At 46.7% G+C, this 23,786-nt stretch overlaps 2 protein-coding genes across 5 annotated transcripts in view; both read left to right on the forward strand.

The window, feature by feature from the left end:
* Positions 1 to 23,786, forward strand: part of LOC147605877 (prolyl 4-hydroxylase 1) — a 154,932-nt gene that overhangs the window by 99,636 nt on the left and 31,510 nt on the right. For all 4 annotated transcript variants that reach the window (XM_086792708.1, XM_086792709.1, XM_086792707.1 and 1 more), the window contains 2 exons: positions 1,119 to 1,189; positions 1,532 to 1,583. In XM_086792708.1, the coding sequence (XP_086648834.1) occupies positions 1,119 to 1,189; positions 1,532 to 1,583 (123 nt within the window). The remainder of the gene's footprint in view (positions 1 to 1,118; positions 1,190 to 1,531; positions 1,584 to 23,786) is intronic.
* LOC147605879 (uncharacterized) lies at positions 20,609 to 23,757 on the forward strand. The gene is made up of 4 exons (XM_086792654.1): positions 20,609 to 22,302; positions 22,436 to 22,781; positions 22,889 to 23,050; positions 23,146 to 23,757. Exons 1-4 carry the CDS (start codon positions 20,729 to 20,731, stop codon positions 23,599 to 23,601), a joined length of 2,538 nt encoding a protein of 845 aa, XP_086648780.1. The 5' UTR covers positions 20,609 to 20,728; the 3' UTR covers positions 23,602 to 23,757.

Raw genomic sequence — 23,786 nt, forward strand, 5'->3', positions numbered from 1 at the left:
CCCACTACTCCCACAGGCTGATACTAAGGGAGGAGATCCTTTGATGGTTATGGCAAGCATGATTTTGGTCACCCACTATGTATGCAAAAGCCTCTAAAATAAACAACTTTTGAGCATCCTCTACCGAGTGAGCCAAGAGTATCAGATCATCTGCATATCAGAGAGAAAGAAAGACATATTAAGTGTCTACTAAAGACCCAATGGGCCTATGAGACCAAAGTGACACAATAATTTCCATGGCATATCTCATCATGGAACTGAAAATAAAATACTATCTCACTGGAGGAGTGATACAAAACTGTCCATCGAAATCTCATCATGGAATACAAGGAACGTGAAACATGAGAGGAGCATCAGCCCCCAATAGATGGTATACCACTCTCCAAAATATCAAGCATGGGGCTAATGAGTATGGCCGAGAGGTCTCCCTTAGCTACGTCACATGGAAAGGTAGTTGGATGATGGCGATGGAGCATGTCCTGGATCTGGAGTGGATGAGGGGACCGCCACCGGGGGGGGGGGGGGGGGGTGGAGGTGGGGGGGCACTTGGCTTGCTGGAATACGGAGGCCCAACCTGAGGTAACTCCTCTCACGTGAGGTGGGTTCACGGGATCTAGTGTATGGGTTTCCTCCTCGTCCTGGGTTCAGAAGAAGCTGGTGATGGTTGGCTGGCGAGGGAGGGGCGGGGGTGGTTGGGGCCAAACTTCGAAGCTCCCTCAAGAAAGTGTCCCTGTGTGTGTGGAGCTCGAGCAGGAAGACCCCTAGGCAGCGCTGATCTGGGAAGTCAATGATCCTGGAAAGTGGGCCAAATCCCTCATGGAACAAACACAATGTTTGCGGAAGGTCAAGATGGTCTATGAGACCAAAAAAGTACTATCTATACAGTATTACGAAGATGCTTAAAGCATTTCCTACATGCTATTCTAACAAAGAAGTAATATATTTAATGTGTTCTAAACTAGCAAGTGCCAAAAATCAGCTAGCGGGTTCTGAACATATGCTTCTGGGCCATGGGCTATATCTGTTACAATAGTAGTATGCTTGTGCCCTATTTCTAATTGACTCTGTTTTTAATTTCATGTAACATCTCTGCAATCTCATGTGACTGTATTTTGCAGGCTATTGAAAAAAGGATTTCAGTATATTCAATGGTCCCTGTTGAAAATGGAGAGCTGCTTCAAATTTTGCGGTGATTCTTACTTTATGCTATGTTTTTGTTAAAAACATCCCTAGCTGATGCACATCTTGCCTTTTGACTGGAGAGCTATAGGTACGTAGCTACATGTTGGGGTTAGAATGCTGTCTCCCCCCGCCCCTCCCCACCCACACACACACACAAAAAAAAACCAACCAACCACCCCCAGCCCCCGTCCGCTACCCCTGCGGCGGGCAGTGTGGACTTGGGCAAGGGCTCTCCTGTGGACAAATCATACACATCTTGTTGCGACCTTATTTTTAAAGAAACATGAGAGTTAAAATCTGAGTATATGAATAGACACTTGTACTGACATTATACCAAATCATTTGGCAGCTATGAACCAGGCCAATTCTATCGACCTCACCATGATTATTTTGCCGATGAAGTAAGATCTGCATGGTCCACCCTCTTTAAATCTCGTTTTTCCTCTGAAAAGTCTCTAAATTTTGCTTACTTTTTGTTTATTATTATTATTATTTTAGCTTGATGATCCAATCCAAAGTAGTACTTTCTTTTCAAAATGGTTGCTTTTCGAAATGGATTGAATTAAAGGTTGTGCTTTCTAGTAATTTGTCATGGCAAACATCCGGTGGATATATTCCATGCGTGTAACATCTGGACCCTATGTATCCTATAACTTGGATTACTTGAAAAGTGGCCGTGATAAAATAGTTGCACATTGAATTTGTCATACTGCGGTCATGCAAAGCTGGGCATGGCTTCCCAAGTGGCTCCATGATTGGTTGTATTGCACTTTTCCGGTGTTTTGACAAATAATGCATGGGATGCTAGATGCATTTGTTGCCAGAAAATGATGGAAGCCAGGATAGTGTAATGAAATTAGCTTGGGCAAGTGCCATTTATCTATGACCCAACGGGAGCTGTGTCCCATTTTCTCTATAGTTATTCTTACAAATTAAAGCATGTCACTTTAGGATCTGTTGGGTTGTCTCGATTGTGCACCACGAGATCCGTAGAGCCTGTCCTCCTGCTGTCCCCTCGTAGGACAGAGCGGGACCGGCCTCAGTCACCCAGTCTACTGCCCCCCATGTGATGGTGCCCCGCTCGGACCATACTGTTGCGTAGAGGCAAAGGATTCTTTGCCAGACATGTTGGGTTTTGGGACGATCCCAAAGGCAGTTCTGCTGTGACTCCATGGGATGTCTGCAATGCACACTGTGCCGGCTGTCCTCTGATGGCCGACCAAGTGTCAAGAGCGAGGCTGCGGTGGGCTAACTGCAAGAGGAAGAGTGTGATCTTCCTTGGTCGATAACTGTCCAAGCGCTTCCAAAAATCTGAGGAAGTGAGAAGAGATGCCTTGGGAAGCCCACCGGGATAACTGTCCAAGCGCTTCCAAAAATCTGAGGAAGTGAGAAGAGATGCCTTGGGAAGCCCACCGGGCACAGCCACTGCGGAGGTACCATCAATCTCATGCATTCTGGCTACTGCGGCCCCATCCTTGCTGAGTAATGAAAAATGGGGGTGGTCAAGCTCTTCGGGCTGAAGGGGTCCTGCCACTTCCACTCGCCTGGGTCCCACTGGACATGCATTAGGGGTTGGTTTTTCCCAGAACCAGAGTCACCAAGATCTGTCATGGGCCACTTTGGACAGAGGAGGGCCAATGTGCCACTGGGGATCGTGAAAGCCAATAATCCTCACCAGCTGAAGAGATCCACTCACTGAAATCTTCAGTGGGGGAGAGGGTCAGTCGGCCCTGTTGGCCTACTTAAAAGATGAATTCAGGCGCCGCGTCGTGGAACCAAGGACTGCAAGGGGAATATTGTGGCGAGTGAAGGAACCTAACCACTCCGGGGAAGGGGGGGGGGGGGAGCGTGACTGATTCCATGGCAAGGATGATCTTCTCCTGGCCCCGGATCCTGTCCTGCGCCTCTCAGGGGAGCCTAGTGAAACTACTTCTGCTTGGCCTCAAGCACCCAAATCGATTCGCAAAAGTCATGTGGCTTTTGGGTTGGATCCTCAACCACCCCGGCTTGGCGTCTAGTTGAGTCTTTCCAGTGGATACCCAGCGGCACCTCGGTCAGATATTTGGGATGTCAGATGGGGATTGATATCTTGCTAAAGCAATAGCTCGCCCCATTATCCATGGTGGCCTTGGCATCATTGATCCAGCTATTCAGAGCAGAGCCCTTCTAGGCAAGTTGGTCATTCGAGGCCTTTAGTCAGGGGGTGAGCCTTGGAATGCCTTTCTCTGTGCACCCCGTCCCTTGGTGGGCCCTAGAACCGAATGAGGTGGATTTTCATGGAGGCCCGTGCCTGAGGCCTCAGCTCCTCCTTCAAGGACTGATTTGCTGCCAGCTTGATCAAAGCTTGGGGTCACCTCAAGCCAGCCCTCACCTTGTTGCTCCCTGGCCTCTGATGAGGAGAGGCACTGCCAACCGTTGATTGGAACCCCCTCTTAAGGATGCCGAGTGGCAACCCCTTGGGCACTCGCTCTCACATTGCTTGGGGGCCCCTCAGCACAGGACCGATTCAGTCCTTGGGAGAGTGGACCCCTTGATTGCTTGCACAATCTTTGTCGATTCCCTTCCTCTCCGGAGAGGTAGGTGGCTGTATCATCCACAAACTTTGAGTTTGGAAGCTCCTCCTGTGATCTGATGGGGATTTCAAGACCCTATAGACTTGTCCCCTGGGCGGACAGAAAATTGCACATTGCCTTTGCAACAAAGAAGAAGAGGGAGGGGGTAGTGGATAACTGAACTTGTGATTAGGAATTTGTCCCCGTGGCCCACTGAATAAGGACCTGGCTGTGAGGGGCGGAATAAAGTGCAGAGACTCCCCAGATCCATCATGCCAAGAATCCCATCTGAAGCATGATGCCCTCAAGGAAAGCTCAGTCCACTTTGTCGTAGGCTTTCTCAAAGTCCAAGAACAACACCGCCATATCCTCTTGCCGGAAGTGGGCCGTGGCAACAATCGCCTCCCAAAAAGTGAAGATGTTGTCCAGGATCTGTTAGCAGTCATCTCCTGTCTGTACATTACTCAGTGAGGGCCTTTGTTGTGGGTGTGCCCGCCGAGGAGTTGTTCCCATTTTTCCCCATTTTTTCCATGTTTTTTATCCCTGTTTTTGGGTCATGGGGGCTGTCTTGTGCTGGCCGACTCCTCTTCTGGCCGCCTCCATGCCTTCTGCTGGCCGACTGGCTATTTCCAGTCCTGGACATGATGTGCAGGCTGTCGGCTGATTTAGGGCTGGCTGACCAGCACTGTAGGGTGGTATAAATACCACCCTTGTCCCCCACACTCTTATTGTGTCGGATCTTCATGTATATAGCAGAGTTTATACAGCTTCTCTCTCTCTACACTTCGGCATCTTGTTTCTCACAGCAGTTGTCTCATTTTCTGCTGTGCATTCCGACATGGTATCAGAGCCCTAGGTGGCTTGAAGCTTGGAGACTGGGAGCTTGAGGGTTTGGTGTTTTTGGTGCTGATTGGAGATTTCTTGGGCTGTTCGGGACTTGGAGAATAGGTAGAAGGCGGCCATCACCCTTCGACAGCCACCTTGCATAGTGTTTGCAGCCTCTTCTTCATTTTTTTTCCCACCTACCCTCCCTTCACAAGACCTTGTAAACCCTTGAGATGGCAGATTTGCTTGAGATGGCTGAGAAGCACGTGAAGTTCCCCACTCTCCACATTCTCGGTGGATCGACAGTTGGACGGGACCAACTATGGCATCTTGGAGGTAATGATGGAGTCTGTCTTGGAATCTTATGACTTGGCTGATTTCATTGTGGTTGGTGTTCCACGGCCAGAGTTGGAGGACGAGGAGCTTTTACCCTCTACTCGCAAAGAACAGGAGGCACAGGCACAGTTATGGGATCGTGTCAATGCCCGTGTGTGTTCTTTCATCTTCCTTAATTGCACACCCCAGGTGATTAATCATATCAAACACATGACGCTGGCCAGAGGGATTTGGCAGCACTTGGCTTCTCTGTATAACAGGGTATCACCCATGAAGCGGATTTCCTTGGAAGTGCAGATGTGAGTGATCAATCCTGCAAAGTCTTCGACGATGCGAGAACACATCAACAAACTCCAGGCTCTTCAGTAGGAGGTTCTTCAGGCTGGAAAGGAGATATCTTTAGAGGACATGGCCATCACTTTGCTGTCTCATCTGACCTCTCAGTATTCAGCTTTCTACTCCTCTTTGATCACCAATGGGAGGCTCAACACCATCACATGGGAGGAGTTTGTGCCTATGGTCTTGGACCAGGAAGAGCATTTTACGAACCCTCCACACAGCGAAGGTTCTGAGGCCTTGACTGGCTAGCGGTCGAAAGGCGGCAACAAGGACAAAGGGAAGTCTTCACAAGAGAAGTCTTCTGAGCAGGAGCCCGAGTCGGATCGTGACACCTTGAAGGCAGAGCGGACCTGTAACCATTGTGGCAAGAAAGGCCACTATTAGAGGAAATGTCCTCAGCAGAGCACTGAGAGAGGTGCAGATTCCTCAACAATAATCATGAAGACTCACTTTTGTGCACTTGGATAGTATGGACACCGGAGTTTCATCTTCTTCGAGCAGGGAGGCGGTTGGACTCACCGCTAGGGATTCTCGGGACTGGATTCTAGACAGTAGTGCTTCCAGGCACGTGACTCCTTCCCGAGAGTTATTACAGGATCTTCGAAGGCACGCAGGTCACATCCTTATTGGTGACAAGTCCACTATCCCTATTCACAATGAGGGTAGGTTAGAGATTGTTCCCGCCGATGGCAGAGGGGGGAAGCATTCCTCCCAGGTTCTTTATGTGCCATCCCTTGGTTTTCATCTTTTGCCAGTGCATGAGGTCTGCAAGACTGGCGTACGGGTGGAGTTTGATGAGCATTTTGTTGCTCTTCGTGACAAAGGAACATGCCAGGTTGTATGGGAAGGCAGAGTGGAGAATGGGATCTACAAACTCTCAGCACGCTGCGGCATGCTTTCCGGGACCAAATGGTGGATGGCTTGCCAGATGTTGGCAACAGGCAGCAAGTAGGGACATTCCAGTACTTGCGTTCGTCAGTCAGAGGAGCCTTCACAGGTGATCTATGCTTTGATGTCTTGTATCATTCGGGACAAACAGCCTACTGCAGTTGAGGAAGCTCTTTCCTAGGGAACTTGCAGGAAAGCCATGCAAATGGCAAATGGTGACTTGCAGGAGGAGGTGTATGTTGAGCAGCCTCCAAGCTTTGAGGTTTTGAGGTCAAAGGAGGTGGTTTACAGGTTACGGAAGGCCTTGTATGGTCTTCAGTAGGTTCCCAGGACTTGGCATACCAAAGTTACAGTTACTGATCCTTGTGAGCAAGTTGATGTCTCTTTGTATTGGAAGCTTGTTGGTTGATTGATTTGGTTGCTAAACACTAGATTGGACGTGATCTTTCTAGTGGGGTTGTTGAGCTCATTCATGCAGATGCCTTTGAAGACTCATTGGGACGCAGGATTGCGGATCTTGCGGTATCTGCAGGCTACGAAGGATCTTGGACTCTTCTATGACACTAGAGGGGGAACAATGGATGGAGTCAGACTCCAAGGTTGGAGTGACTTAGATTGGGGAGGAGATCCAGGCACGAGGAGATCTACATCAGGCTACGGATTTACCCTTGGCTCAGGAGCTATTTCTTGGAGCAGCAAGAAGCATCTAACTATGACCTTGTCTCCTACAAAGGCAGAGTACCGGGCTGCTTGTGGTGCTGTTTTCGAGGTGGTGAGGTTGTAGAGGTTACTTGGTGAGATTGGGGTTTCCACTGGCGGAACCCACGGTCATCCAGGGTCACTTTGTTCGTGAGAAGATTTTGCCTGGTGATAGCTTGATTGTTTATTGTTTGATAGAGAACAATGCGGCAGACCTCTTCACAAAGTCTCTACCTCAGGGGATGCTCCGGTAGCACTCCAGCTCATTGGGGTTGGTTCCACATCCAAGAGTTGAGAGGGGGTGTTAATAGTCATCTCCTGTCTGGACATATTACTCAGTGAGGGCCTTTGTTGTGGGTGTGCCCGCCCAGGAGTTGTTCCCATGTTTTTTCTCCCTGTTTTTGGGTCGTGGGGGATGTCTTGTGCTCGCCGACTCCTTCTGTTCTGGCCACCTCCATGTCTTTTGCTTGCCGACTGGCTATTTCCAGTCATGGACATGATGTGCAGGCTGTCGGCTGATTTAGGGCTGGCCAACGAGCATTGTAGGGTGGTATAAATACCACCCTTGCCCCCCACACTCTTATTGTATCGGATCTTCGTGTATATAGTAGAGTTTATACAGCTTATTTCTCTACACTTTTGTGTTTGTTTCTCACGGCAGTTGTCTCCTTTTCCGCTGTGCATTTTGACAAGATCATCCTATCCATGAATCAAATCTGGGAGGTGAGGCTGAAGGCATTGGGTAATGGATTTGGCGATGATTTTGTAGGCACTTCCAAGGAGGGTGATGGGGCGCCATTGGTGTACCTCCAAATGGTCACCAGGCTCCTTGGGAATCGAGTGAATGAGTCCCTCTGAGAGCCATTCCGGCAGGTGGCCAGTGATCATGATCTCGTTGAAGGTTGTGCCTACGAGACAATGCATGCAGGACGTTTACATCAGCTACGTCATGTGGAAAGGTTGTGATGGCGGTGGAGCATGTCCTAGATTTGGAATTATTGATGAGTGGATTGTGGCTGTTTTTTTGGGGGGCACACTAGAGTGCACATGCCTAGTCCGAGGTAACTCCTCTTGGGCGAGGTGGGTCCGCAACAGCCCGAGGTTGGTCCATGGGATCCTTTGTATAGGTTTCCTCCCTTTGAGTGTGGAAGAAGCTAGTGATGGTTGGCTGGCGAGGGAGGGGGCAGGGTGGCTGGGGCCTAAGCTCTCTCAAGAATGTCACCCTGTGTCTACATAGCTCAAGCACGAAGAGCCCTTAGCAGCACTGGTCCGAGAATTCAATGATCCTGGAAAGTGGGCCAAACCTCTCATGGAAAGACGGTGAAACCTCCCGTGGACGGTGGATCACATAGTATACTGGGCAACGACATATGTAATGCTCCCGTGTCTCAACCTCTGTGTGGCATGATCTGTGTGCAGTGGGTGTAGAGGTTGCGAAGATCTAACCGGATGTAGCATGCAATAGGTTGACCACCGTAACGCGTAACAAAGTTGTCTTAAAGCTGTGAGTTTATGCAATCCACTGTACTTTAAGAGAGAAGAGTTGAGAGAAGATGAGAGTCGACACCAGATTGGGTCCCAATTACCCAGTAAGGCCCAACACCTCTCCTCCCCCCCTACAAGCAGGAGTATTTGCTTGTATTACTTTGGAGAACTTTGTACAATTAAGAGTTTGATGATTGTGGATTGCCAAACACAAGGACAAGAAAGAATTAACGTAGGCTGAACCATATGCTGATGTATAATGTTACATGAAATGTTGAGCCAATGTGTCACATAGCACCAGAGTGCAGGGTGCATGTGACATTCCCTCGTTAGCTTTGCGGTAGGTTCATGGCTTCCAAGTAGTCCGATAATATCTACGGGTACTCTTACAAGAACTCTTCATCTAGCCATACAGCTTCATGAGTGGTTTGGTCCTCGAACTTCGTGTAGAACTGTCTTTGTCTGTGACTAGAACCATGCTTCCATCGGTGGAGGAGAATATGCTCGGGCTCGATGACTTCAGCTTCATGAACCATCTCAGGCTATTGCTCATCTAAGAGCACCTGCAATGTTGGTCCAACATAGGGTTTCAACCAAGAAACATGGAAGACATTATTGTTGGTGTTAGAGTCACACACACACACACAAACCTGCACATTAGGGTTAGGTGCAGGATAGAGAAGCTCACACACAGAAAATGAGAGGGAGAGAGAGAGCCAAAAGTGTGGTAGCCACAAAATGCAAGTCAACCCTTGCATGCGTGCCACATCCATATAATATAGAAGTACAAAATATTATATGTAGAGTGTCCTTTCACACTTGATATCCAAAAGGAAAAAACCACATGGGAAAAAGTGCCCTTGGTTAAGCCCTGTTCACACGTAGCACTACCATAAGTGAGCATATGCCTACAAATCTCCCCTGTAGTGGAAGTGTGAACCTGTACAAGGTAGCAGATCACTCTGTGTATGAGAGTAAGCCCAAAGCTTTGCGGAAAGCTTCAAACTTTTCTCGAGGTAAAGCCTTTGTGAATAGATCTGCAACATTATCCTGTGTAGGGCAGTAAGATAAACTGATCTCCCCTGCATATAGCCTCTCTCTGACATAGTGATAATGAATCTCAATGTGCTTGGTACGTGCATGAAATACTGGATTTCGTGCCACGGCCATAGCACTCTGGCTATTAGTGAGAATGGTGGTGGGTGTCTGCTGACACTCACGAAGATCAGCCAATAGTCTCCTCAACCATACACAATCTACTGTAGCTGTGAAGACTGCCCTGTACTCAGCCTCACAAGTAGATGTGGCAACAGTGGGTTGCTTTTTACTCAACCAAGATATGCATGAACTGCCAAGAAAAAAACAATTCCCACTGGTGGATTGCTTGGTATTATAATCACCAGCCCAATCTGAATCACTGTATGCATAAAGCTGCAAGGTGCCCCCCTTGGGATAGAACAAACCAAGATCCAGGGTACCCTTAAGATAACGAAAAATGCGTTTGACTGCTTGCCAATGCTTTGTGCCTGGGCTGTGCATGAATTTGCTCAACAAAGACACCCCAAAAGATATGTCTGGCCTTGTGTTACACAAGTAAATGAGACATCCCACTGCTTGGCTGTAAATGCTGGCCTCAAAAGGCTCTCCAATATCATGCATAGTAAGCCGTACACCTGGTTCTACTGGAGTAGAAATGGGCTTACATTCATCCATGTGAAACCTTTTTAGCAAACTTTTTATGTACTTAGTTTGCTGCATAACAATGCCATCATCTGTATGCATAAACTGTATGCCGAGATAGTAGTGTAAAGGCCCCAAATCTGACATATCAAATTCAGCTTTCAATTAGCTTTGAAATCTGAAATTTGTGCTTTGCTATTACCTGTAATGAGCATGTCATCTACATACAAGATGACTATGAGAATATCGGCATCGGTTTTCTTCATATACAATGTGCTTTCAGCTGGACTATTCACATAACCTTGGTTGGTTAGATGAGCATGTATCCTATCATACCAAGCTCTTGGAGCTTGCTTTAACCCGTACAATGCTTTGTGTAACCTGCATACTTTATGTTCCTCACCAGGAACTACAAAACCAATGGGCTGATTTACATATACTTTCTCCTGTAAATCCCCATTTAAGCATGCAGTTTTGATGTCCAATTGATGCACTTTCCATCCTTTATGTGTAGCCAATGCAATCACTGATCTTATTGTGGTCATTCTCGAAGTAGGAGCAAAAGTCTCTTCATAATCTATTCCCTTTTTCTGGGAGTAGCCTTTAGCCACAAGTCTTGCTTTGTACCTGTCAATAGTACCATCAGACTTTCTTTTGACTTTGTACACCCACTTTGTTCCAATGACATGCTTGCCTTTAGGCAATTCCACAAGATCCCAAGTATTGTTCTTCATGATAGAAGAGATTTCAGCTTGCATAGCTTGCACCCAATGCTCATTCTCATGTGCTTCTTCATAAGAAGAAGGCTCTTCTGAATCAAAGAGACCACCCATTGCTAATGCAGACTCCCCACGATGTATATTCAAAGCATGGCTGGAACTAGCCCTTGTTCTACCTGTGAGTGGAGCTACAAGTTTGCTTTCTTGCAAAGTTTTCAGCAACCATCTTGGCATTGACTTGGCTGTGTCTATGGCTGTTTGCTCTTCCCTGACAAGATCTTCCACTTCTTCCATAGAAGGGGGCTGAATGGCTGGCTGTTCCACATGTTCTACATGAGGATTTTCTTGTGTAGGGGCTGGCTGATCTGAATCCCCCCTTATTGCAATGGGTAATAGTCCATCAAACATGTCCTGTATGCCTGTATCATTACTTTTATACAAGCTGTACATGGGCTGTTCTGAATTTTCAGCAAATACCACATCTCTACTGACAAAAATCCTTCGTGTAGTTGGATTATAAAGACGGCATCCTTTGCTCTCATTGTTGTAGCCCACAAAAATGCATTTCATTGCTTTGTCATCTAGCTTTGTTCAGAGTTGTTCTGGCACATGTGCATATGCCAAACACCCAAATGTACGCATATAATCCACTGTTGGCTTTCGGCTATACCAAGCCTCAAATGGTGTTATGGTTTTCAAAGCTTTTGTTGGACACCTGTTCAACACATGAGTTGCACACATTATAGCTTCCATCCAAAATTTGTGAGGCAACTTTTGTGCTTTCACCATGCATCTTGCCATCTCCATGAGAGATCTATTGAATGCATTTGACATGTATTCTCCACCTCTATCTGAGCGGAGTGTTTGGACTTTACATTCTCACATATTTTCAGCCATTGCTACAAAGTGTCGAAAGCATGTAAACACATCTGCTTTCGCTTTCAAAGGGTAAGCCCAAGCAAACCTGGAGTAGTCATCAATGAATGTGACGAAGTAAAGATGCCGCCCTATGGATGGTGTCCGAATTGGACCACATACATCACTATGTATGAGCTGTAATTTACTTTCAGCTCTAACAGCTCCATCTTTGGGGAATGGTGTTCGTTGCATCTTTCCCAAAATACACCCCTCACATACATGTCTTGGTGGAGACTCAAGAGGCGACATATTATCAACCATATGATGCTTCTGCATAAGCATCAAACTCCGAAAATTTACACGCCCATAACGAGCATGCCGTAGCTCTGCATCATGCATAGCAGGAGTGTGGGCAGCCACTGTATTTGCATCATAAGTACGCTTGTCATAGCTGTCCAGCTTATTATTTCATAACCCTTTGATGGGTCTTTTACCAAACACTTTCCATCTTCAAATTCAACCTTTAAACCTTGGTCGTTTATGGCTGAGACGGAGAGCAGATTTTTCTTTATCCCTGGAACATACAATACATTTTTCATACATATATTGGCACCATTGGCTGCAATAAGTATGACATTGCCAATTTCCTTTACTGGATATGTGGTATGATCTGCACATGATACAGTGCGGCCATTTGAAGCATAAACCAAGTGCTGAAATACATCTTTGCATGAAGTGATGTGGCTCGAAGCACCACTATCAAAATACCACGATACATTTTGTCTGTCAGATGCAATGCAAGACATATCATTGTCTGAAGCACTTGGTTTGCCACTAGTGCATGTGACCAAAAAAGTGTACTCTTCGTGGATTACATTAGCTGATTGCTGTGCTTTGTCATCAGAAGAGTCTGCTACTGCATTGCATGCTGCGTTCCTTTTCTCTTTTGCAATCCGCTTCCTACATTCATTGATGTAGTGTCCAGGCTTATGGCAGTAGTGACATTTGCCCTTCTTTTTGGGCTTGTTTGCATCCCCTTTGTGAGACTTTTAACCACCAGAAGAGGGCTGTCCATGACCAGCCTTGCTAGATTGTTGCCCCTATGCTTAAAGCTCTTTGCTTTACCCTTATCCTTGGCTGTAAATGCCTTGTCTCCACCACGGTTGCTCGATAAGTTTTCTCTTGTTTTCTCTTCCTGCAAGAGTAAACCCACCAGCTCTTCAAAAGTGACGGGATCACCACCTCCTCTCATTGAGAGGTTGAGAGGTGTGTGAAAGCCCTTGTAGGAAGGTGGTAAAGAATGAAGAGTATTGGTGACCATATGTCTGTCTGGGATAACCTCATCAATGTTGAGCAATTGTTCCTGCAAATCTTTCACTTTGGTGAGATGATCTGCCATGGAGTCACCCTCATCCATAGAAAGAAGATCCAATTGCCTCTTCAAGTAGGCAACTCTTGCCTCGTTGCGTACCTGATACATTGCTTCCAATGTGTCCCATGCAAGCTTCGATGTCTTGCAAGAACGAATGTGCGGACTAATAGTCCTTTTCATTGCAAGGGCTATCAATGACATGGCCTATGCATCTCTAGAGTCCCATCTCTTCTGCTCTTGTGTGGGAGCAGGTTCTACATCAGGACCTCTTTGAGCACCCCTCCCCTTTGAGGCGTGGCTGGCTGTATGGTAAGTGGGCGTGTGTCATCACCACACGATGCCCCAAAGCCCTTTGGCTACCAGCAAATTACGGATCATGAAACTCCAGAGGGAGTAGTTAGATCCATCCAACTTGTCCTCCTGGGTGAGCACACCAAATACATGTGTAGCATTTTGAGCCATGTCAACAAAATATACCTGCAAGCAAACCAAGCACCAATGTGCACTACCAGGCAACCAAATGTCCTGTGCAAATGTTTGCCTGCAAACTGAAGCAAGTGTAAACCTGCACCAAATTGTCCAATTACACACAATGTGTATACATACGCGACAAATCACAGCTGTAATGCCCAATTACATGCTCCAATCTAAAAAGCCCCAATTTTTATGCACTCCAATCGCTTCAATGTGCATTTAATTGGCCATTTTTCACAAAAGGCCCAAATTTTTGCAACTGAAAGAGGCTCAATTTGCTGATTTTGACCTCAATTTTGAAAACCCCCAAATTCCAAACCAAACAAATTGAATGGCACCAGGGTAACTTTTGGCAAACCCCTAGAATTTTGTTTGAATCTGACCTGCCCTGAAATGGCTGCAAAACTTATATGTGCATGTGAATAAAAATTTGTATAAAGAGTATCTGTAGGCGAGGACAGTACGGATGGTACGTGTATTGCAGGCGTCAGTCGGGGAGCACACAGAGGCGGAGAAGAGTGGCATAGGCGTGCAGAGGCGTTTGACTACCAGCAGTCAGGCGCAGGTGAAGATGTCGTGACAGGGAGCCGTCGGAGCTGCAACACAGAGACGACGGACAGGGAGGCGGAGCCACCGGAGCACGCAGAGCCGATGGACGGGGCGGCGGCGGCGCACAGAGCCGACGGGCTAGGCGGAGGCGGAGACCTGCCCAGTATCGCAGCCGGCCGGGCTGGGCGGTGGCGGCCCTCTGCGCAGCAAGAGCGCCGGCGGGGCTGGGCGGCGGAGGAGAACTGGCCACTAACGAAGCCGGCCGGGCTGAGCGGCGGCGGCTGGCTGGGCGGCGAAAACTAGGAAACGGCCGGAATGTGAGTTTTCACAACGGAATTCCACAGTCAGCTTTGCAGGCCTTGGACTGAAGCTCTGATACCGATTGTTGGTGTTGGAGTCACATTAGGGTTAGGTGCAGGATAGAGAAGCTCACACACAGAAAATGAGAGATGAGACGAGACGAGACGAGATGTTATGTTATGTTATGTTATGTTAACGTCTTCAAAAGGCCATAATGACCTATGAGACCAAAAAGTTACATCATGGTGGATCTGATACAATGTTTGGATAAAAAACCAGAAAACGAAAAATAAAGATGATCCTACTGGCACTTAGAAAATGAAACTGGAACTGGAAGGTAAACAGAAACCCTTATAGGGTGTGAATATAGTGAGGGGGGGTACGCTATGGAGGTGAGTGGAGTACAGTGAGGGGATACAATGTTGACACATAGCACTACCATAAGTGAGCATATTGGATGAGTGAGTATTGTTCAGGATTGCTTGTATCAAAGGAAGATAGTGCTCCCACTTTGACTGCTGATCATGGCAATACGACTTGAGAACATCAAATGCTAGTTGATTATATATTTATGTTTGGCCATCTATCTAAGGATGGAATGCGTTGGACAACTAAAACTTGGTCCCAAAGTTGTCAAATAATGCTCTCCAGAAATGTGAAGTAAACTTGGGATGTCTGTCAGATGTAATTGTCCTTGGCAAACCACATATGGGATACCAACAAGCGAGCGTTATCTTCTGTTGTGGCCATTTACTTGCACGGAATGAGCATGCAAAGCTTATTGAATTGGTCAAGAATCATCATGCATTGTGTGTTCCTAGATCCAAATGCTATTGGAAGGGGTCCTACAAAATCCATGTTGATATCCTGGAAAGGTCCTAGTGAAAAGATGCAGGGGAGAAGAGAGTTTGAGCTCTTGCAAGCACACACACACTCACAAAACCCTAAAAGAGAACACACAAGGTGAGAGGCTGAAAATCTTATTCTTCTTCACACAACACTCAACACACCATATACAAAGATAAGAGTACACACTATATGAAAAGGTACTCAACCAAATACATAATAGGGTTCTCTATAGTGTGAACCCAACTAAATGAGCCGGCGCTATAACTATGCCAGTCTCTAGAATGGCTGTCACACAGCCTGTCATCCCACTGGCCGCATATCACCCATGATCTCACCAACCATGCCAGTGGTGTAAGTGTGGGGCCTATCCCCCAGGCGGGTCATCAGTGTCCACCGCCTCACTAGATGAGCTCGATATCTCAACACTACCCCTCGAGCTCAACTCCATCTCATGTACACCAAGCAAAGCTCTGAATCTGCGGAGCTTCTCTGTACCCAATGCTTTGGTGAAGATGTTAGCGACCTGATCCTGTGTGCTGACATAAACAAGGTCAACGTCTCCTGCCAAAACCTTCTCTTTTACAAAATGGTAGTGGACCTCTATATGCTTCGTGCGAGCATGAAAAACTGGGTTCCTGGCCAACTGTATACTGCTAATGTTGTCACATAAAATGACAACTTGTCTATCCACTGATAGACCCAAATCTGCAAGTAGCTTTCTCAACCAAGCTACCTCACATGCTGCCATAGCAGCACCTCTGTACTCGGCCTCTGTACTGGATAGAGCAACCGTAGGCTGCTTCTTGCTGCTCCAAGTCACAGCAGCACTCCCCAGTGAGAACATGAAGCCACTAGTAGATCTTCTATCTAAGATACTACTAGCCCAATTAGCATCTGTGTACCCATGTACACATATCTCTGTCCCAGTTTCATAAAATAGTCCACAATGCAAAGTAGACCTCACATACCTCAGTATGCGTCTCAATGCATCCAAATGCGGCTTCCAAGGAGCCTGCATAAACTGACTCACCAACCCAACAGCATAGCTCAAATCTGGCCTGGTGATCGTCATGTAGATCAAGCTTCCTACTATGCGCCTATACACAGTAGGATCCTCCAAAATCTCTCCTGAATCTGTACTCAACTTGCCATTCTGATCCAATGGCACTGAGATAGGCTTACAGCATGCCATACCATACTTGGACAACATGTCGAAGCCATACTGTCTCTGCAGTAATCCAATACCATGTGGTGACCTAATCACCTCAATGCCCAAGAAATATCTGAGCTCCTCCAGATCCTTCATCTCAAACTTCTGTCTAAGCAAGATCTTTACATCAAAGATCTCTGCATCATGGTCCCCCGTAATGATTAGGTCATCTACATAGATGACAACAAGCACAACCCCTCTATCACTGTGTCTCACATACAGCGAGAAATCTGCATTGGCTACATGAAAGCCAATAGTGACAAGATATTCAGAAATCTTGTCAGACCATGCTCTTGGTGCTTGTTTTAAGCCATACAAGGCTTTCTTCAACCTGCAAATATCCTAAGGGTGACTCACATCCTCATAACCAGGTGGCTGCAACATATACACCTCTCCCTGCAAATCCCCATGCAAGAATGCATTCTTTACATCCATTTGATGTAAAGACCATTGCATTGACGCAGCCACTGCTATCACAACTCTCACTGTTGCCATCTTGGCAACTGGGTTGAAAGTTTCCTCATAATCAATGCCATATGTCTGCGCATATCCTTTGGCTATCAATCTAGCCTTGTACCTGATTATGCTTCCATCACTGTTATGTTTTACTTTGTACACCCACTTGCATCCAATGGCTTTCTTGTCTTCAGGCAATTGCACTAAATCCCAAGTCTCATTTCCATATAGTGCATCCATCTCCTCATCCATAGCCTTCTCCCAACACACATTTCCAACAGCCTCATCAATGCATGTGGGCTCTACAACCTGTACAACTTTTGCCATGTATGCATAGTGATGTGTCACATAACCATCATAGGTAAATCTCTGCACAGGATTCTTCACTCTCCTAGATCTTCGCAGCTTTGCATTCATGGCTTCCATAGCCTTCTTTACACCAGGTGTTCTTATAGCTGGTATCCCAAGATCCTCATTAAGGCTCATCTCTGAGCCACTAGACTCTCCATCAACATGAGAATGCCCTGCAGAAATGTCAGGCATACTAAGGGGCTCAACCACTTTCTCTTTGCCTTTATGTGATGTACTAATCACATTTGCAGGACTGGTATTATGACGCAGCCTGCCACTCCATGGTCTATTAACTGAACCACTAGATGAGGACTCTCCTGGTCCACTCAAAGACTGTGATTGCTGACTTGCATTCTGGATACATCATCTTTATGTGCTGCTTCATCATTTTCAGACATGGCATTAACGACATGCTGCATAACAAACAACCTCTCATTATCCTCATTGTATCTGCTCGAGGATCCATAGTTGTTTTGCTGCAATTTTCCATTTTGCATGTCAGCCTGCTTCTTATAACAATCTGTCTGCACATGTCCAAGCTTACCACAATAAAAGCATCCACGTGTATCATTATACTGCCTTTGCCAATTTCCACGACCTCTTTGACTCCCCTTGTCTCTGAATTGGCCTCTTCCACCTGCGTGTTGTTGTTGTTGTGAATTCTGGGACTGTTGTTGTTGCTGCTGTTGGCCATAATTTTGATTACCTTTTCGGCCACCTCCTTGGCCGCGTCCACGGCCTCCTCTACGTCGTTCTCTTCCTGAACTTGTGTAGAAGGCCTGTTGCTCTGAACTGTTTTTGTTTTGTGAAGGCTGTTGATCTTCACCCAAGCTCTTCTCTTATATAATCAACATAGACACCAAATCTGTGAAATTGGGAATGTTTTCTCGAGTTTGAATAGACGTCTTGAACGCCTTGTATTGTGGCCTGAGACCACGTAGACAGACTTCCACCTTATCATCATCATCTATTGAAACACCAATAGATGCAAGGGATTCCACAATACCCTTGATTTTCTCCACAGTATGAAGTTCATTCTTCAACTGTATCTTTCGTGCCTTGGTATTCGTTTCATAGAGTTTTACCAAGGTGTCCCACGCCTCCTTGGGGACTTAGCATCCTGTATGTGCCCAATCATGGTGTCCTGTATACTGATAGAGAGCCAATACATAACTTTTCTGGCTCCTTGGTTGCAATCCTTGAACTCTTTCACATCTGCAGCAGTCGGATTGATCTCCGGTATCTCCGGTGCCTCTTAATGCTAACCTTCTATGTAGTCCCAGTAACCCTTTCCCATCAGGAAACTTGTCAACCTGAACCTCCAAGCATGGAAGTTGTTCTTGTCAAGCTTCTCAACAACAATCTGGTTTATGCCATCATTTGACATCTTGCCAGACACACAAATTTACCAGAAACAGCACTCTGGTTTGTCCTGCACAAACTGCTGTATTTTCTGCAGCGGTACTGTACTACACTCAAATGTCACAACCAGTGACCTCAATGTGTATACATACACCCAATGGCAACTGTTTGACCTCCTTGCAGCACACACAATGTTTGCATAACCAATCTGTCTTCCTGCAGTTCTTAAAACAAAGTTCTGCATAGAATCGATGACTTACTCGCAGTGCTCGAAATCGCCTGCTTTCCGAAAACGGAGGTCGTAACGCGCCCGAAACGCGTTTTCGGTCCTAAAAATTTTGTTCGATAGGACAAAATAGTTGCCCTATAGCTTTATTCTCGCGAAGAAAGCTCCTCAATCAGAGATCGTTTGCCGGTGCCTCCCGTAGAGCTCCTGACAAGGGTGTAGTCGCCAACACAAATAGGGAAGAGTAGATGAAGCTCTTACCCTCGTACCGCTTCCTGTGCTTCTCTTGCTTGCAGCTCAGCCCTTAGCATGAACCAGGCTCTGATACCATGAAAAGATGCAGGGGAGAAGAGAGCTTGAGCCAAGCACACACACACTCACAAAACCCTAAAAGAGAACACACAAGGTGAGAGGCTGAAAATCTTATTCTTCTTCACACAACACTCAACACACCATATACAAAGATAAGAGTACACACTATATGAAAAGGTACTCAACCAAATACATACTAGGGTTCAACCAAATATATACTAGGGTTCTCTATAGTGTGAACCCAACTAAATGAGCTGGCACTATAACTATGCCAGTCTCTAGAATGGCTGTCACACAGCCTGTCATCCCACTGGCCGCATATCACCCATGATCTCACCAACCATGCCAGTGGTGTAAGTGTGGGGCCTATCCCCCAGGCGGGTCATCAGTGTCCACCGCCTCACTAGATGAGCTCGATATCTCAACACCTAGGCTATAGCAACCTTGCTTGCTTCGTATTAGAAACCTTCACCTATTGGGCATCACAACAAACTCGTAGTGGCCATGTTCAGTCCTAAAGGCTATTTTGGAATGTTAGTTGCAAAGATCCGAACCTGATGATAGCCACTTTTGAGATCTGTCTTCGGAACTTAGCACTATTGAGTTGCTCAAGGATATGCTCAAGCTTGGGCATTGGGAACCTGTTTTTGACTGTGAGCTTATTGAGTGCCCTATAGTCCATGCATAATCGTGCAGACCTTATCTTTCTTTTGCACAAATAAAATAGTGCAATAAAGAGAGGGATGAGGATAAATCGAGCTCGGAGTAATTGGGAAAGTTGCTACTCCAGTTTGCCCCTCCAATGCCTTAAAAAGGCGATAGGGAAATTTACTGGCCGGTTCTGTCCGGCGGACCAACTCACGGTGCGATGATCCTCAAGATGATTGGGCGGGAGGTGAGGCGGGAGATCATCTGTTAGCATAATATCTTGATAGTGCAAGGAGATCAGCCATCCTTTGCTTCAAAGGGGTTGCTGGTTGAACAACAGACCACTGGCCACGGACATAAATTAAAGCACTTTTGGTTCCTTTTTTGATGGCTCTTTGGGCCTGGATATGGGAGATGAGTGGAATGTTGGGAATGCTTCTATCCTCACGAATCGAGATAAGCTCAAGAACACCATCAGCAATTGTGAAATTGTTGTGCCTCGAATGGGTGCATACTCCCTAAACCACTGAATGCCGAGAATCATATCACACCTCAAAAGAGGTGAGACAATGAAGTCTTGCTGAAATTTGGCCTTTTATTCAAACTGCTGAGTCTTGTGGGCAAGGTTGCATCCGTACGTACGTACGGATCGATCCGTACCGTACGGAACGTACTGTACGGATCCGTACGCGTACGGATCCATCCGTACGTTTATTTTTTTAAAAAAACCCCTTTTGGACCTTTCGCCGTGCGATTTTGGCCTTGTTTTGGATTTTCGCCTGTTTCGCCCAGCCGCCAGCGCTCTGTTTCGCTCCGTCTCTGCACACTGTGCACAGGTAAGTCACACGCTCTCTCGCTCATGGCCTTGGTCCCTCATGATTCATCTCGTACTGTACTCTCTCTCTCTCTCTCTCTCTCTCTCTCTCTCTCTCTGCCAATGTACTACTGTCTACATGATTAATCTCGTCTCTCTCTCACTCCCTCCCGAGTCCGGGGTCCCTCTCCCTCTCTCTCTCTCTCTCTCTCTCTCTCTCTCTCTCTTTCCTCCTTTGGAGTATGCTCTACGCTCTCCCTCTCTCTCTCTCTCTCTCTTTCTTCCTTTGGAGTATGTACTCTGCTCTAAGCTCTCTCTCTCTCTTTGTTTGTGTCACAGAGCTTCCAGGATCCAATATGCCGAAGCCATGCAACCCCTACTGGCAGGAGCACACGAATGTCATCCGTGTTATTAATACGCCGACCCAAGCTGGTTCTGGCACGCGTAGATGGCAGTGCAAGTATTGCAACTTCGAGCTCACGAGCACAATTTCTCGTGTCGTGATACACTTGACAGGTATTGGCACCACCGGCAATTGTGGTGGGTGCAAGCAGGTGCCGCAGGATATCAGAGACAAGCTCATTGCTGAGAATTCATCAACAGCAAAGGGTTCAAAGAAGGTAAGGGGCAGCCAGCACACTCAAGATGCACTTCATGATGCGCTTGTGGGGGAGATGGGTGATTCTTCCACACAGGATAGCCAGTCTACAGGGGGCAGAAAGAGGGCCCGTGTCATGCAGGAGGGTGATGAGGATGATGATGCACATGTGCTGAGACAGAGTACTTTGCCTTCACGTGTGTCATCTCTTTCGTGGGTGAAAGAGAGACAAAAAGTGGCTGAGATGGAGATTGCAAGCACTCTTGTGGAGTGCAACATCTCCTTCAATGTACTGAGGACTGATCAATGGAAGAGAATGGTGAGGGCCATAGCAGAGGTTGGCCACACAGACTCGTGGTCCGGGGTGGAGTATAACAAAATGCGTACCACGATGCTTGAAGAGCAGAAAGCCTTGATAGACAAGGCATTGGTACCTGTCAAGGCAGGATGGCAGTCTTTTGGGTGCACCATCATATCTGATGGCTGGAGTGATATGCGTAGACGACACATTATCAATATTTTGGTGTCCTCATGTCTTGGCACATACTTCTTGCGGGCTGTGGATGCAGGAAAGGCAGGAGAATCCATCAGTGCTGAGTTTATTTATCACCACATCAGACAGGCAATTTTGGATGTTGGGCCAGAGAATGTGGTCCAAGTGGTGACAGACAATGCTTCAAATTGCAAGCGTATGGGTGAATTGGTCGAGGCAGAGTTTCCTCGCATTGCTTGGACTCCTTGTGCTGCACATTGCTTGGACCTGCTGATGGAGGATATTGGAAAGTTGCCATGGGTGCAACCTAATGTTGCAGATGCCATGAAGATTACTACATTTTTCCGAAAAAAACATCAGGCTTTGGCCATCTTCAGGAGCCATAGTGCACTTGATATGGTGCGACCCTCGAAGACCAGGTTTTCTTATATGTTCTTGGTCTTGCAGAGGCTTTTTAGATTGCGGGACCCACTACTACAGACTGTGGTGGACCCGAAATGGAGGTTTATGCACCATGCACAGACAGAGGCCACTAGATACATTCAGCGGAAAGTGCTTGACGAGGCCTTTTGGACAGAGGTACAGAGCTTGACAGTGGCATTGCAGCCTATCCATGTCCTCCTCCGAATCACAGATATGGAGGGCTCTACTCTTGGACTGGTCTATCATCTCTTCATGGAGATGAAGCGCCATATTGCCACCTGTACGACATTGACGGAGTCTCAGTGAGTGTACACTTGGATATTGTTCTTGGTTGATTATATTAATATTAAATAATATGCACATTGCAACAATGAACAATATGTTTAAAGTTATATTATATAATGACTGTTGGAATGTTGGCTTGTCAATTTGTAGCCGTGGTGACATCCTGGCTATTGTAGAGCGGCGATGGACATTTATGAGCCGTCCCATTCATGGGATGGCTGCATTGCTTCATCCCTTCTACAAGAAGCCAGAGCTGTTTAGTGAGAGCACTCTGCTCACGCAGAAAGACCAGTACATCAACATAATGTACGACGAGGATGAGCAACTTGAGGTTGATGCAGAGATGGTGAGTTTTATGAACAATCTAGGACCATCCTTTGCTAGAGCGGTGGTTTTGAGAGAGGAGGCGACGAAATTTCCTCTCACGTGGTGGCAGAGCTATGGAAGACAAGGTCTTCCAAAGCTGACTCATCTTGCTCTCCGAATCCTCTCGCAGGTACTCTTGACTCTTTCACAATTGCATCCATCTTTAAAGTTTCAAGTTTGATTCATTAAGGGTTTTGAGTCTTGACTCCGAAATCGTATCGTGATTCGTGATCGTAGGATTGTTCTGCTGGTGCTTGTGAGCGCAATTGGAGTGCCTACTCCTTGGTTCACACGAAGATCCGCAATCGACTTAGTACCGCTCAGCTGGAGCGATTAGTGTATTGCCGAGCTAACATGAAGCTCGTGCGAGATTATCATGCTTTGGGGGCACCCAAGCAGGTATATTTAAGTTTTAACTGTCGTACGTCTTTTGACACATTTCAATATAAGTCATTTCTTGTGGTTCTGACTTGTCGGATTTTGCTTTTCCACAGGCAGATCCGACCCATGTGAAGATGGTGCCAACCTCTACTGAGGGCGACGTGGAGCAGCGTGTCAGAGACGAGCAAGCAGATATTATACGACTCCTTCATAGAGAGTTGGAGAGCATCGATCGTCGTGTCACAAGGTCACGCGCACGGGCTTTGGCGATACCTGTGCGTGAGGAGGCTGCAGATTCAGAGAGCGCTAGACGGAGGAGCATTCGTCGGGGGAAGCTGCCTGTTCGTACGCAGCGGACTCGGGCGAATGAGGCTGTCACTCTCATTCATACTCAGAGTGAGCCAGGAGATGATGATGTAGCACATGGATCTCATGATACATCTTTCACATCATCACATGTGCCCATGATGGCAGAGCCTGAGTATGACGACGAGGGCAATGTCTTGACAGATGGGGACTTGCTCTCTTCTGGTGCATCGTCATCATCATCATCTGATGAGGAGTTTTGACTCTTAGATCATGTTTCATTGTGGAGTCTAGACTCTGGACTAGCCCTTATGGGCCTTTTGAGGACATTTCTATGATGTAGTGTTGCAGCTTGCTATGTAGTATGTGCATTGTATTCAGTTTGTTTTGAATCTTGATGCATTTGCAGCCTTTTGACATGGATGAGAGTCGAGACTTTTGTTGTGTG

The sequence above is a fragment of the Cibotium barometz genome, chromosome 58, assembly GCF_041138505.1.
Source record: "Cibotium barometz isolate CiBa-2024 chromosome 58, ASM4113850v1, whole genome shotgun sequence".
In the NCBI taxonomy this organism is placed as follows: domain Eukaryota; kingdom Viridiplantae; phylum Streptophyta; class Polypodiopsida; order Cyatheales; family Cibotiaceae; genus Cibotium; species Cibotium barometz.

Excerpts from the sequence above, each read along its gene's own strand:
- LOC147605879 (XM_086792654.1), top strand. The coding sequence starts at position 20,729 with ATGCTCTACGCTCTCCCTCTCTCTCTCTCTCTCTCTTTCTTCCTTTGG. Across the intron at positions 22,782-22,888 it reads CTCTCCGAATCCTCTCGCAG|GATTGTTCTGCTGGTGCTTG; the intron begins GTACTCTTGACT and ends TCGTGATCGTAG. Across the intron at positions 23,051-23,145 it reads CTTTGGGGGCACCCAAGCAG|GCAGATCCGACCCATGTGAA; the intron begins GTATATTTAAGT and ends GCTTTTCCACAG.